Genomic DNA, 15,841 nt, shown 5'->3' on the forward strand with positions numbered 1-15,841 from the left:
AATACTATTGCTTCATGCATTTAAATAACACTATGATTTGTCCAAAAGGAAAAAAAAAAAGAAAAGAAAAAGAAGCTAGTTCACCGTACCAATTTTTTGTTTTATAAAGGCTTTTACCTTGAGATTCTCATGCAATGTTATGATGCTGGAACTTGAGGAGGGCTTTGCTTGAACTTTTTTTCTATGCCAGTAGAAACAGTTTTTTCCCACCTGAAAAACTACAAAAAAGCTGGTACTACAGCTTTGTATGAAAAAATGTACTTCCAAGCCAAATTTGACTAGACGGTTACTGTAAATATAAAGAAGGGATGCATCATTTTTACTTATTCAACACACAAATCTATCACCCAAATAATGATTTTATATGTGGCAAGCCTCGTGTGATGATGTCTTTAAACTGCCCAGTGATAACAAATTATCATTAGTTTGTTGTGTGGTGACTTGTACATCCAATTCCAACACAGCAAAGAAATCCCATTTTTATGACTTTATAGAGGAGTTTTGCCTTGGACTTTTAGTGGCTCCAGGCTTTCACCTACCAACTAACTTTTGCATAACCTACAAAGTTTAAATCAACAAAGCTACTACCTGGCAACTAGATACATGGTGGCTTCACAGCACACAGAGGGGGAAGATCTTCACCTCAGTGCTGACTACTGGGCTTGTGTAGGCATCCTGGAGTGTACATTTAACATCTTCTGTTGCACACACCTCTTCACGCAGTCAAAGCACAGGCAACCTCTCCACGTACAGTGTTAAAAATCAAAAAGTAGTTAAGTAGTTTCCATCTTCTGCCACGAGAGATGAACCACTTGCTGTTGTTTCAGAGTGCTCAAGCTGCACGTGGAGCGCTGGCACCCTGTGTGCCATATGGACTTTGCTCATTTTCCAAAGCTGAAGGGTAGCACGTTCAAAACTTGCAAGGTAATTATCACTGTATCGACTGTAATTTTTAATAGAAATGATGAAAATTAAGGTAATATTTTTCTGACTCTTTCTTCATAAAGATCTCCTCCTTATCCTCTCCTCAGATGCCTGACATGCTACTGAAATTTCTGTTGCCAAAACATTCAGGGGTGCTCCTGTGTGATATTGTTGTGCAATCAAAAATGGGTGAGGAAAATCGTGTCAACCCGAACAGAAGACACACAAACGTGGAACAGAATGGAAAAGCTACCAAAACGCCGTTATTTTTACCGAAGTGAACTTTGCTCCTGAAATGGCCAATGTCACCATGCCAGCAATTTCAGCAGCTTGTGTTGATCCTGGATAGACTAAAAGCAGCATCATTTGTGCATCTGACTGGTGAGAAATTCTTTAGTAATTTTTCATTCCTAATGAACTCGTGTTCTATTCCCCGTCTGGGCTTAACTGCACATTTTCACCTTCCAGTAATGCCACCTGCGCACTTTGTCTGCTGGGTGGGAACTTGTTCTTTTATACACAGCAGGTGCACTCACTGTATGGCTTTCAGTGGACTAAGTAATTCATGAATATGGCTCTTAGTTCTCTTGTCGGAGAATCAAGAAATGATGCTGAAGGTGTTAAACACTTTTTTTTTTAGCTTTCAAGGTAGCGGTCCCCAGTATCAACCTCCCAACATACTCTTAACTTTCCTCAAACAATCAGTGGAATTATTCAGAATCCAAATAAAAACACAAACTTTCCTTTATTTTTTTTTTTTCTTACTGCAACAAATTCTTAAATGCTTTGGTGCAGCGTTGCTCTTTGATTTCTGTGAATTTCAAATTTGGTCATGTCAAAAATTATCACAAAGTTTTTTTTGTTTATCTACATAGGTTTTAACCAAAATTACATTATAACACACGAACACAGTCTTCTCTTTAAGGCACAACACATCATTATGCACATTCTGTTTGCCAAACTTATAAAAGAGACAATATTATATAACCCTCTCCCTCCCCTGCCCCTCCCAAAAGAAAGAAAAATTGCATCCACTTCCAAAATCAGCTGCTAATAAAGTCACAGTAAATTATTTTCATCAATAATTTACACAAATTACAGGTCTAGACAGGATTGTCATTATACAGTCTGAGTGCATTCCAATTCAGATTTTCTGGGTTAGGTAGGCTAGAGTCTGGTTCAAACCTCAGTGCTGAGAATATATCCCATTTTGAGGAATGTTGTTGAACACCACCTTGTCGGCTGGAAAACGCATGTTGGTGCTTTGCCAGTTCGAGTCCTTTGTTCACTCCTGTCAGGGCTCGCTTGGTGTGTACCAGCAACCTCCACAGTTTTAATTCATTTAAAAACGTTGCATATATAAGACCATAGAGCTTCCTTACGTAGCACTAACTTTTTAACTCCATTCAGCAATCTGAATTCTTCTTTTTGGAATTTTTAATTCCAAATATTTCTTCCCTTCTTAAGACAATTCATATGTGTAAAGCCAGAGGCATCGAATCACACATAAAAATTCAGTGTACTTGTAATATATATATATATAAAAAAAAAAGGATCGCCAACTTTAGAACACAGTTACAAATACTCTAGTTCCAGTGCTTGATGGAGAGCCAAGAGGTCCGAATGACTGGATATCCTCCAGAAAGGCATGTTGTGCTGTGTTTGTTAGAGGGGGGAAAAGGTCAGGAAAGGCGAACGCTGTGACACAGGGCGGTACACGACACACGAGGCTAGTCAGATCACCACCCCGTATTTTACACCACCGTGTTTCTGGATTGATTTTTGCTAGTAAAGTACCGACAAAAATCAGACCAAAATAGATCTGAGCTTAATAGTTCAACTGAAGGCAAAATACTTACATACTCCTTTTTGACAGTTTCTTTGGAAACAGACAGTTATCTAGTAAGGGCTATTTGCCTGTTGTTAGCATGCAAACTCGCACAAAGGAGCAATGATGGGAAATCCATTTTTGCTCCACTTACTACATTTGGCATAAGACCGAATGATTGTTTCAAGGGCTGTAAAACTTTCATTAAGAGAGGCTTCACACACAACACTTTGAAACAGAGTTGAATTACATTTTTGCCCTTCTGGGGCCGGGGGGGGGGGGGAAGAAATCTGGTTTGGGAAGAGAATAATGCATTTCTGGTTTAAAAAAGATAAGCTGCGTTGCAGAAAGCATCAGTGTTGGTGAGAGATGCAGATATACGCACTATTCTCCTTTCAGCAATTAATCAGAATAGAAAAAAAAACATACTTTCATGTTCTGTTCAGATCTATTTGTAATGTGCTGTATTGATCTCTCTCTCTGAATTCTGTTTCTATTCATGCAATATAGCCAACGTTAAGACAAAAGCATGCCAAACTGGGAAGTACACAATCCAACCACCTTTGTTTAGCACAAACTATAAAAGACCCATCACCAGCACTGTTCCTATATTAAGGAACCATTTGGAATTAGCATTTTGGTTATTTCCCTTTTGTTCCTGTTCCAGATACAAGACTAAAAGGGCACTTTATTTTGCTACTCCCAGCACAATAATATTTATATCACTTGCCCTGTGCAGACATCGGGAGGCAAAATTTATCAGTTTCTGCACACTTCCAGGGTTATACTGGGAAGTATGGTGCAAATTACTAATTTCTGAACATTGAAAATTTATCTGGTGAAATTTAGACTTGCATTATTGTCATAAGAAAATTGAATATTTCTAACAAAAACAGTTCTTTTTTGGAAACACAGATTTGGTGCACAATCTCTATGTTGGATTCTTTTTCCTTTTGCAGATATGTCTTTACTGAAGCAAATTATATGTTCATCATATTTGCTCCAGTAAACTCCAGATCTTCATCTATGTTAGGAAAAAAATTTGCGCAGTCTTTTAGATGTTTTTCCACATTCTCTGTACCACTTCTCTTGAAACCTCCCTGATTTCACCAAAGACAACCACCACCCAACCTTCATGTCATAGCCTTTCTCTCTCTGCTGTTTATCTTTAATTTGCTTGAAGCTCGGTCGACATTTTTGCTGCAATCATTTTTCATTTATTGTTAAAGTACTTTTTTTTCTTTCCAAACTGAAGTGAAGCAAATGCTAGAATCCAAATGGTTCATTTTTACTCTAAGTTTTGATCTCATCATGCTCTTGTTGCCTTGCGTCTGTGGACTGAAATTATTTGTCATTCTGCCATTGTGCAACACTGACAGAAATGCAAACAGAAAGGCTTGCATTAGTAGCTACATATCACACCAACATTTCAGGAGACAGGTTACCTTTTTTGCTGCCTGTTCTTCTTCTACACCATCCCCAATTACAACATATACTACTTTTCTGCCAAACCTTTGCATTATTCGTTCAAAGCAACTTTCTTTTCCTGGAAGATAAATGAGATAAGAGTTGAGAGTGAAGTTACCTGATTAGCTGCATGTTCCTCATCTCGGCCATCTCCAATCACAACATAAGTTATGTTAGTGCCAAATCTGGACACTATACGCTCAAAACAGCTCTCTTTGCCTGAAAAACAATGCACTACTTATTCAAGCTATCAAGTGGGTTATGGTGAAGCCCTACAAAGGATTATTGCAGTGGTAAGACATTGGTACCGCTACTTTTAAAAAGTACCCAGCCTTGGGATTTAGAGCCAAAAACCAGTAAGAAACAGTTAACGCCCTTAGTGATACTAAGCTGTTCCGGGTAAAACTAAATCTCTTAAGAGTTACAGGAAAGCCACTAAGACAAAAGAATTATCCGCACTGCAAAAATGAATAGATCTGTGAATGTATAATTGAATTTAAGTACTTCCCTATTACTGCAGTAACATTTTTTCAAGGAAAGCTGAAATTTTAATTCTAATGTATCTGCAACAATGAGTGATGTAGCAATGGAAAAAGTGTTCAAAGAACAATGGATAAGCAAAATAAAATTAGTTCTTGGGAGAACTTCCATGAAGCATTTGGCTCTTTTGGAGAAATGTGGAAGCAAGAAGGCAAAGCCAGTAACAACAATAAACAGGACTGAAAGGGACCAAGCAAAGTCATCTACCGATCTTCTCATTGCACTGCAGGTTCAGTTTTATCAACAAATGCTCGTACTATCGATCCTAAAACTGTCCTCATATGATGATTTCACTGTTTCCACAGGTGATCTCCATATTTAGTGAATCCTTTCCATTAGGAAGTTTCTCTTTGACATGCGACCTACATGTGCCTTATTGCAAAGAAATCATCACCTATTGTCATACCTCCCATCAACGTAAAGATCACTTCTCTCCTCTCTGCAATAGTTTTTTACCTTGTTTGTTATTACGTCTATCCCCACCCCAGGTTTTTCAGTTTCTTCGTACAAGGTCATGATTTACTGATCTCCGATTCTTACTGCTCTCCTCTTGCTTTTTTCAGCTGGCCCACAAAAAAGGGCTTATGATTAGGAAAAGCAGCGTGTGTATTAACTGTTGAGCGAGGACCACATTTCAGTCTGTGGCGAGCAACAGCTGCAAATATAGTCCCGTGCTCAGCACAGCGCAGAGGTCACCGAGATGAAAAGTAGAGAGAGATCTTATACCCCAGAATTTGCTGTGCTCCTGACAGGGGTGTAACAGCGGCCATACTGTTCCCAGAAGGAATTTCTGGCGCAAAATTACTTTGACAGAGCCTCCAGAGACTGTGCTCCGCTTCACCACCCCCTTCTGTGCTGTCGGCACTATTTCTTAATGCTCCTTCCTTCGGTCCGAGCGTAATCTCAGTGACTGAATCCAACATGTACAGGCTGTAGGACAGATGACATTCATTCCAGAGTACCATGTGGTATTTGGGATACCTAGGTTCTCCTCATCTGTGCCTGGGACAATCTTATTTAATATATTCATTAATGTCCTGGATGAGGGGATAGAGTGTATCCTCAGCAAGTTTGCTGATGATACCAAACTGGGTGGGGTGGCTGACACCCCAGAGGGCCGTGCTGCCATCAGCGTTTCCTGACGTTTTTAGAATATGCATTGTTTTTTCACTTGTGAAAATCATTTAGGAAACATATTGTAATGATTTTGTCAATAAGGTGTCACACTCCATGTTATACAAGGTGTCATAGGTATAGAAATTAAGCGTTCCTGAATTAATAATTGTAAATCATGAAATCTGCCAAAATTATTAGTCATTGCAGGCTGTGTCACGTTTCAGAGGAATGATAAGCTTTCTTGGCTTACAAGAAAATTTTGGCTGCAATTTCCAAAAACCTTGAATTTCCAAACTGTAATGCACAAGAGGTACACAGTTATCAACAGAATAGGAAAGTGCCCTTGTGGCATCCGTCAACACAGCTTCTGTTGGTAACAGTTGTCATTACCATCACTGATGTACTGTGCTTCCAGAAAAGGCTCGTGAAGCAGTGGCCGAGCTTACATAGAGCTGAAGGTCAGAGCAGAGGCTGTCAGCAGAAGTTCTGCTTAGATTTGCATTCTGCACCATACCTAGGAGTTTCTGAGGCTTTTAATCAGTATGGGAACCTTTATTCCTTCAGGCTTTACTGAAAATAACGTGAATTTGGAATTTATTGACATAAACACATCTGAACATACGCAATGCCTATATCTTATAACTAACACTGTAAGTTTTCAGGGAAGTGGCTTGGAATCCATCCATTACTGGCAAAAAAATATTGGTGATGCAGTGCAGTCAGAATGGACGGACGAATAATTTTCTTACCTATTTTGGTTGCACTGTAAATATTTTCAATAGGAAAAGCTCCTCCTAAGCTGTATAGCAGAACTTTTGCAAGTGCTGGGATAAGCTGGGTTGTTGTTACCAACACGTTTACACAGTTACTCCTAAAATGAGAGAAATAGTTTAAGTTTAAATAGTTTAAAACCATTACCCAAATGCTGATGAGGTGAACCAGCTGTGGAGAGCATATTCAGGATTCCTCAACATTTACATTCACTCACACAGCACTGTGTTCAGCACCATCACTTCCAGAAAAATGCACATAAGACTTTTGGCAAAATCCTTTAAAAAAGTATGCAGGCCTGATTTGTAGGAAATATTTCACACTGTTTTTTAAAAAACAGGTCCTTGAAAATGGGCCCACTAAAATACAGATATTTAAGATCACCAAATACTTCTGAAAATAGGCATTCGAATGCTTTGCAAGCATCATTTGCATGCTGGCAATTAATTGGCAGTAGCTACGAGCCAAATAAAAGAGTCAGAAGAATGCAAAACCATCATTTGTTACTCCTGTCTTGAGGGGAAGTAAACGCCAATACACATTTCTGCACAATGACATCACTTTCTTCATGTCTCAAGAGTACAAATATTTCCGAGAAGAGGGAGAGATAAGAATAATCACGTTAATAAGCTAGCATTGAATGCTGAAGATGAAAACTTGAATGGAGAAGTTGTGCTAGCAGTTACACAGCAGAAAAATCAGAGCTCGGCTACTTTAGGCACTGACAGGCTGGACCATGAGCGTGACGGTGGTGGGAACACGGAGCTGAGAGCAAATAGTTGTGATTTTTCCTCCTGGTTCTTCCACAAATACCGAGCAAGGTCTTAGGCTTCTATTTCCGCCTTAATGTATATCAATTTCCTGTCAGTAACACACAGGTAATGTTTAGCTGCCTCGTGAGTAGCTTCTGAAGATTTATAGCTGTACAGCTCTTTGAAGACAAGTCTAAAGACTATTGTTGAACAGTCCTGAGGAACTGAAAACAGTTTTCCGGACTCATCCACCAATGCTCAATTGGCCTTCATTGCCAAATGTCTTTTTGAAGACTAGCAATTAGGAAACAAACACAGAGCTAAACACAATGGCTTACTCAAACTTTTTAATGTTTTTCTCTTTAGGTGCTTAAGACACGGTTAAATAGACAACAATTAAGAGATAAACATATTGCAAAAGTTATGTTTAAAATAAGTTTTTCACATCTTTCCAAACTTGTTCTTTCCACTTGACGCTGAGTCTTTTCCCAGACATGTTCAGAAGGCAAGATGGCTTAACATTATTCTTTTTTATGGTTTAAAAACAGACTTTTTGATGCATGGCTGACTAAGCAGCAGCAGTGTTCACAGTTTTCTTATTCCAAAGGAACAATACATTTTATGTCTCATTACTGAGAACCCAGACATTTAAACTCAGTTAAAACACATTTTTGCTCTTCTGAAAACTTAGATATATGCTTAAGCGTACTGGTATGTCTGGAAGGACAGAAGGGAATTTTTTCTTGTGTTCTGGGATCTACATGGTATTTAGGTAGCACTGTGAATAGGCACAAACATTGAAGTACAGAACAGAGAGACAAGGAGTTCAGAGGATGCTGCCCAGAAGATAATAAATTAAAGGCTGCCTCAGAATTCTATAATGCCCTTTCAGTGTACACAAGGACATCTATCACATTTTGAAAGACATTTCACGCTGTCTTTAATAAATGCTGGAATTGCTGAAAATGAAATAATTTTCCACGGAATTTTTCCTATGTCCTATTCAAGATTCATATTAGACCTGTTCTTTAAAGGCACAATTTATTGTAACCTAAACTCTAAAAAAAATAGCCGTTACAGGTCCAAACCGATAAATGTTTTTACAGTACACTCAAATACGTACCTTGTGCTGATAATTGATAATGATTTAAGTGCATTTGTTAGCCAGGAATCTGTCAGAGCTTCAATCTCTGCTCTTAATTGCAACCATGCATCTCTTTTAGCGGGACCCAGAAGTCCTTTTATGTAAAAAAGCAAGAAAAGAAAAAAAAAAAAAACAAATTAAATACTATATTAGCTTGAATGTATAGATTTTATGGTCATTGTTTCTATTTTAAATACCACTAGAACTTGAATAAACATCAACGAGAAAATCCATTGTCTTCAAGGCTCACTAAATTGCTCTCTGTTTTTATTTGTACTCCACTATATCAAGCAATGTCAGAGAGTATTGTGCAGATACTAATAATTAGTTGTCTGTTTTGTTTTGTTGTGTTTGGGTTTTTTTTTGTCTATTCAGGCTACTTTACTAAGTTTCAAAGCATACCTTTCAGAAACACATGTTTTTAAACCAACTTCTCACAGGCGTTTTGCCCTCTCATTATCAGAGGCAGTGACAAGGAGATCATAGGCAGAGACACTCACAAAAGAAAAGTCTTTAGAATAAACTTGCCTTTGCAGTATCTGCATAAGTTTAAAACTGCCCTGCTTATGATGCTGCATATAAGTGCACCTCAGGTTACACATATGGAAATACATTTGTTTGCCGACGGCTTGCACTTCATGTCCTTTTGTAGTTAGTAATGGTAGCTCCTTTTATAGCATTTATAGCCCTGAAACGGCTCTACATCTTCTGTTCTTATATTTCAGTTAATCCTTAAAAGCACCTTAAAATCTCCTTTTGCTTATGAATGGTCAGATTTTAAAAAATACCCAGCCTGTTGAACGTTGAGACATGACCTCTTTGGAACCAAGCTATTTTAAATTTAGATTTGGTCCTGGAAGAGCAAGGAAATGGGCTTCATGACCTTTAGTATGCCTCTTCTCTTTCACACCCCACGTTCCCCAGAAGCAGTGATGACTGTATTAAAAAATCTGAAATGGAGCAATCTAAAAATACCTAGTTTGATCTAGCCTTTAATAGCTGTTTTGAAATAAATAGATACATAGGTGATAAAAGATTATTTAAAAACCTAAGAAGTAGAGGATGGATACCTACTAAGGACGGAATATATTTCAGAAGCAGGATTTGTGGGAAAGAATATAAAAACCTTAATACAATGCACCACATATCTACACTCTGCCTTTGCAATGATTGTTCCTCTTAGTGTGCTTCCCTGTGCTGTGCTCTTGGACTTAAGTTCTTACCGATGTCAAAGGTTTTATGAAATGCAACAGCTTTAGAATCTTAGATGCATTACGAGATATAAGAAAGCCCAGTAAACTTTTGGATAATACTGTTTCAAGTATTCTTAATATATAAAAGAACTCCATTCATGACACCAATGAAGGGCAAGGTAGAGCAAGTGAAAGCCCATCATTTACTATCACCCTTTGCTCTTATTGCTTTATCCTGCAGCAAGTAAAGACTCTGAACTTCTAAAAGAAAATATATATTTCAAGTTTACACATTTAGAAAATGGTTAAGGTAATGACTAATTCACTGTCCATCTTAGCAGTACTGTTCCCCATTTTTGAGACTGCAGGAAGTAAACATTAAATTGTCTGGTTTTGCTGGAGGTGAGCTTTACTTTGAGTTTCACGTTCCTTTGAAATAAATTTCAGATGAGTTGAAAAAGCCCATGCTATAAAATGGGAGAGTGTTCAATTGGACTCCTTCCTGGTTGGGTTGGCCTCATCTTATCCCCAACTGTGGCTGTTGCAACGCTTGAAGATTTGCAAGTATTCCCTGTTCTCACAGGATCTTCTTGAGGGAGTCAGTTGACATAACCCCCTCTTCAGAAGAGGGCTCTCTGCCTCTGCAAGTCACACAGGACTCTCCAGACCAGATTCTTTTAGTTCTGCTGCTTGATTTCCTACAAGCCAGCTGGCATGGACATAGTAAGTCCATGAATGAAAACAGTAACAGGAAAGCTCTCAGCCCAAAGGAGACTCAGCTTTCTTGCTGACGGAATTAACTGTGTAAGCTACAGAGTACCAGTGGTACGGCAGCGCCAGGGTATTCTTGCATCCACTGGTGACAATAGACTAGCAGATACCCAGCAGAGAATTTAGCAGACAGCGTGTTGTTACCAACTACATCATGAAAATGTAGGATAGAACAGGCCAGCCATGACCAATTTGTGCTGCGGGAACTACACAACCTCTTTCCTAGAATAACAGCGTATTTGAGATAGAATAAGTGGCTCAACCAATGAATAAGGTGGGTATAGCCAAGCCGGGTCTGAAGGAGAAAAACGGGCTCCGTGGCAGCTAAATGGAAGCCTGTTCTGTTTCCCCACCTCTGGTTCTCCTCCACAACAGCACAATGTTGGCTCTGCCATTACAGTCCGTAGCTTTCAATAGCCCAAGGTCCAGTCACATCACTTTCCATTCAGTCTGCGGCTTCCAAGGCACGTTCCCGTGGTGGGAGTTCATCGCCAGGCAGTTTAACCTGATCAGCATTCTAAATTGGTTTTGACAGTTAAACTCACCTCCTATGTTGTTCTTGTAAGTATTATACAACTCTTTTACTCTTCTGTAACGGAAAGCCAGCTTCCTCATCCAGTCAACCCCTCCTCTTACACCTGTTGGCAGACAAAGGTTTGCACTACTTGCAGCTGCATGGAAGCCATCAGTTGCAAAACTGTAGGTACTGCAAACACCCAAAATACAGTAAAAATAAATACAATGTATTCCTGTAAATGCTCAATTTATTTAATCTTTGAAGAAAAAAAAAAAAAAAGAAAGAAATGGTCTATCTTACCTTAGGTCTTGTCCATTATCATCAGAAGAAACATCATCTATATGAACTTGATCACATTCCTGTTGAAAAAAAATAAATCAAATGATAAATTATCTTATAAGAGAGTATGCTGTCCATATGCTTAGTACAGATGTTGGAGAAATGATTGGTGCAGGCTACTAAGTGCACCAGAAGATGGCAGTATATGCACATTTACAGCTTCCTATTGCCACCCATTTCTTTAAAATAATACAATCTTCAACTCCTTCTACACTGTATAAATTATTAGTCAAAATAGTCCTTCAGACAATTGCATGTAATTTTAGAGTGATTTTACATTAAAATTATTGTGATTGAAAAAATCCAGCAATTTACAAGTCTCATTTATGGTCTCTCCAGCATACCAGTGTTCCAAAATCACCTAAACCTTATTTCCCCACTTCCTAAGAGCTAACGATGATGAACCTCCACAGGCATGTAATTTCTGTTAAGTCTCTAAGAGTTTGGATGCTTATCAGATTCTTTTCAGGATTTATCTAAATGCCTTTGGCTGGAAAATCACAGATAATCAAGCAGTCCTGGAGAATTTAATTTTTTCCTGGTTTTAGGAAGGGATGGAAGTAAATCCAGGGAACTGAGGTACACTGGAAAACTGAACTCCTCTCCAAGATGGTTTTATAATTGTATAGCTATCAAATATTCTTTTCCACACAGTGGTTACAGCAGAAAGATAGGAAAATATGAGGGAAACACAAATAAATAACTCAAGCCACCATGCAACAGTAAATATGAACAGGCATTGTATTACTGGTTTCTGTATGTGCTGGTATTAACTTCTTAACCCAAAGACACAGGAAAATTCAGTGTCCGGAGATTTTACTTTCCTGTATATAAGTAATTTTTTAATATTTAAAATAGTTGTTGCTAATATAATCCTAATATAATTTATGAAAAAGTTCAAGGACATACTTAAAAATTACTCCCCAACTAATGTTTTTCAGATAGTTTAATCTTATCACTAAGACAAAATGAAGCTGAACTTTCAAAATGCACAGTTCTGTGCCTCAAATAGTCATCTGAGTCACCTACTTCAAATAAAGCTGCTGACAAGCAGCACTTAATTCAGTCTCTCTGTGACATGCAGGAGTAGACAGTTCTAAGTTTCCAATCTCAGTCTTGTACCCGTGCTAAGCTGTCCAGATAAAGGATAAATCTGAACAGGGGAGTGATTTCCAAATGTGTATGCCACAAGTTCCTGGAGTGTGAATTTTGGGAATTACCGTTTCTTCTTTCTGTTTTGTTTGCTTTCCACTGAATGAAAATTTAATAGATTTTTACCCACATGAAGTAAGTTGTTAAAAAAAAAAAGCAATTATGGCATAAAATAAATACATATAATTTAATTTTCAAAAACATAATTTCATTGTATCACACAAGCAATCATAATTTAAAATTTTGTGTCAAGACTAAAAGAATGAGTGGCCAAACTCTGCTCATCTGGCTTAATCCATTAAGACAGACATGAAAGAACTGCATTCAAATAACAGAAATGAAGCATTCTTCTGCCCACTGCAGAGTGAAAATTTTTTTATTATGTCTGAGGAGATTATCTTGAGCTGTAGAATATTTTAAAGAAGCTGCTTTTGGATGTAAATAGTAGATGAAAATAAAAAAAAAAAGGGGGGGGGGGGAAGTGGCAGCTGAAATAAAAGATTAATTTCTTTATCCTTATTTATTATTTACACTCCAGGAAAAAAATGCATCTATACTCCACCCAGTGTAGGACAGGACCTCAAAAATCAGACAAAAAGCCCCACTGGGACAAACTCTAACTCTGTATTTTTCAATATCTGAGCAATATCTGGCTTCCTAATCACCTTCACAGATTTCCCTGGGACTGGTCAAAGCATAAGATAATTTAAAAGTTCAATAATCAGTCCTGTGGATTTGAAGGTGTACTAATTAAATGGAGGGCACACAGAAGCCCTGATGGTTAAGAAGGAGTGTCTGCTGCTGTTTGAGTTTTGTTGCGCCTTTCAGCTACCTTGTTCCAGCCTTGAAAGCTCCAGATAACTGTTCTGCTGATAATTTCGTTATTAAGTTAAATATGAGTGGGTGGCAAAGCCTCAGCTGTTTACTTTTATTCTTTCATCTCACAGTTTGTCCATTGACTCCAGGAACAGGAGATGAGGGGAACATGCCCTTTTCTGATTACTTGCCCCTTGTACCTGCAAGAAGGTTGTTAAGTTTCCAGCCACATAAAAGGACCAAACCCAACAGCATTTTCCAGCCTCCTTCTTTTCCCCCTTCCTCTTCTCCTCTCAGATCTAGGGCGCACCTCCTCACCATACTGGCAATACACATTAGCTGACCAGAACCAAACTGATGGGCCCACCACTTCTTGCTTTGTTTTAGTTTGTTTTCTCCTCCTTTGCTTATCTACTTCAACCAAACTGTTTACGTTTCACAAATTCACTTATGTGATGTGAAAAAAACTTTCTGGAAAGAAAGGAAAAGCGGGTGGTTTGAGCAGAGTTGAGACAGTTCTCTACTTTTCCCAAAAGAAACAGGAAACTGGTGGCACGACACTAGGCCTGAACTGAGTTTGCTTGCAAAAGGGACCAAACAGTTGCAGGGAGGAAGGAAAGCAAGCGCTCTGTCACTTTAAACGTTAAGGTAAAATACTTTTCACGTCGGCTACACTACTGGCTACTCCCAAGTCACAGTGGCCCACTGTCAGCACAAGGTCAAAACTAAGAAAGAGAAAATGTATTTCCTATTACTGAGAGTACAGGAAAGGAACCTAAGTACAATAACTGGCTTTTGCTTGAAGCAATACTAATTTAAATTATAGCTGAGTGCAGTCAATTCTCTGCAGCAATTTTTAGAGCCTGAAAATTTGAGAGTACAGAATCAACAAACCATCCATAAAAATTATCCTCCTGGAATGGACAGTAATTTCATTATCCAGTGAAAACACTGACTCACCACACTGAACACAAAAATGTTATTACCGAGGGGATGGATATTCAGCACTATGCTTTCTCAGGCTACGGAGAACACAGCTTTTTATGTATATGCTTCAGTCTCTGTTAAAACTAGTTTGACCTGCCTCTCAAATTCTGACACTTACCTAAATCCTATTTTTTATTTTTCATTTTCACTTACAATGACTAAAAAAAAATGGTGACAAAATCTTATTTAACATATGTCACGGTTATAATAAAAATGGAAATGTAATTTAGTTAGTTTGAAATGAATACTCTTTTTTCTCCATCATCCTGGGAGTGGAGGGGGATAATGGAGTTGGAAGATTCATGTCCAAATTCCTGCCTGCATTTGTAGAAATTGGATTTTTTGTGTGCATAGTATACCCTACCAGCATTTCTAAAAGCTGTCTTAAAATGAATACTGAGACAGGGAGAAAAACTTCAACTTATTCCTTACCTGGTCGAGAACAGAAGGCATTAGTCTGGTTATTATTACAGAACTGAGTCCCATCTCTAATGACTGTTTAGGCACATGAACTTTCCAGAGTACCAGACTCTTATTTTCATGGCAAAACACCAACTGCCCTCCCCAGTGATACTTCTCAGGCTAACTAAAATTTATACACTGAGAATGAAATAGCTGGAGAACAGCCTAGCCTGAAATAAAAGTGCAGCTTGGCTGATTAGAACATGGGTTACTGGGTCAGCGGGGAATGTCTCAGCAGATCGGAATTTCTGCATCAGCAGTCATTGTAGTGAGACAGATTTGCATAGAGGAAGGAAAACTTTATTTTTATATATGATAGCTTTCAATAACTTGGTTATTATTACTAGACTCTGGTATGTGGTGTTTGCAACCAAGGAAGACAGGGAAAAAAAGAGAGCTTGGCGGACATAGTGACTGGAGTCAATATTACAAGAATATAGGTTCATTAGTACATGACAGTTGTCATGTCCAGAGCCACAAGGTTTATTGTGGGATGAAGATGAAAGCAAGACAGAAGGTATGGGATCTGATGGCTCAGCAATAAAAAAGTGAGATGATGAAAGGATAATCTGTCTAGTGAATAAAGGCTTATCTCACTTCCTCCAGTAAGAACCGAAGGCCTTGTGTTTTGATGGCCATGACCATCAGCAGCTCAGCACTCACCTCCCCTCTCCTGGGGGAGGACGGAGGCGGGAAGACAGAGAAAGAGAGATGCAGAGAGGAAGAGAGATGAAAGAGAGACCCCAGGTCGGAATTGGTGAATTCTCAGAATTCATCACACAGTCATCATGCGGATGCACTGTAATATTCAGTAATGGCCATGTACTCTGCAAACATATTTAAGCAGACAGATTTATTCATCTGCATATTAAAGGATGCCTCTATGTACTTTGGCACAGGATGCCATGCAATTATATCTTATTTGCTAAGAAGACAGAAAATTGTTGGTCTTCTTGCGTATGCCAGAATGTGTGCATACAGCTCATTTCAGAACAAGAAATTTGGAATTTTGGTAATCTTAAGAAGAGAGTTGGTTTTGAAACAAAGATGGATTCTGGGCTA

At 38.4% G+C, this 15,841-nt stretch overlaps 1 protein-coding gene across 4 annotated transcripts in view; it reads right to left on the reverse strand.

Moving 5' to 3' along the window:
• Positions 1-1,644: 1,644 nt before the first annotated feature.
• The window catches only part of EYA4 (EYA transcriptional coactivator and phosphatase 4), a 159,798-nt gene continuing 145,601 nt past the window's right edge, over positions 1,645-15,841 (reverse strand). For all 4 annotated transcript variants that reach the window (XM_082481523.1, XM_082481522.1, XM_082481520.1 and 1 more), the window contains exons 15-20: positions 11,324-11,382; positions 11,052-11,212; positions 8,522-8,636; positions 6,625-6,746; positions 4,198-4,298; positions 1,645-2,580 (exon numbers count right to left, since the gene is read on the reverse strand). In XM_082481523.1, the coding sequence (XP_082337649.1) occupies positions 2,500-2,580; positions 4,198-4,298; positions 6,625-6,746; positions 8,522-8,636; positions 11,052-11,212; positions 11,324-11,382 (639 nt within the window). In that variant the 3' untranslated portion in view covers positions 1,645-2,499. The remainder of the gene's footprint in view (positions 2,581-4,197; positions 4,299-6,624; positions 6,747-8,521; positions 8,637-11,051; positions 11,213-11,323; positions 11,383-15,841) is intronic.

This window comes from Vanellus vanellus (assembly GCF_965231255.1).
Source record: "Vanellus vanellus genome assembly, chromosome: 3".
In the NCBI taxonomy this organism is placed as follows: Eukaryota; Metazoa; Chordata; class Aves; order Charadriiformes; family Charadriidae; genus Vanellus; species Vanellus vanellus.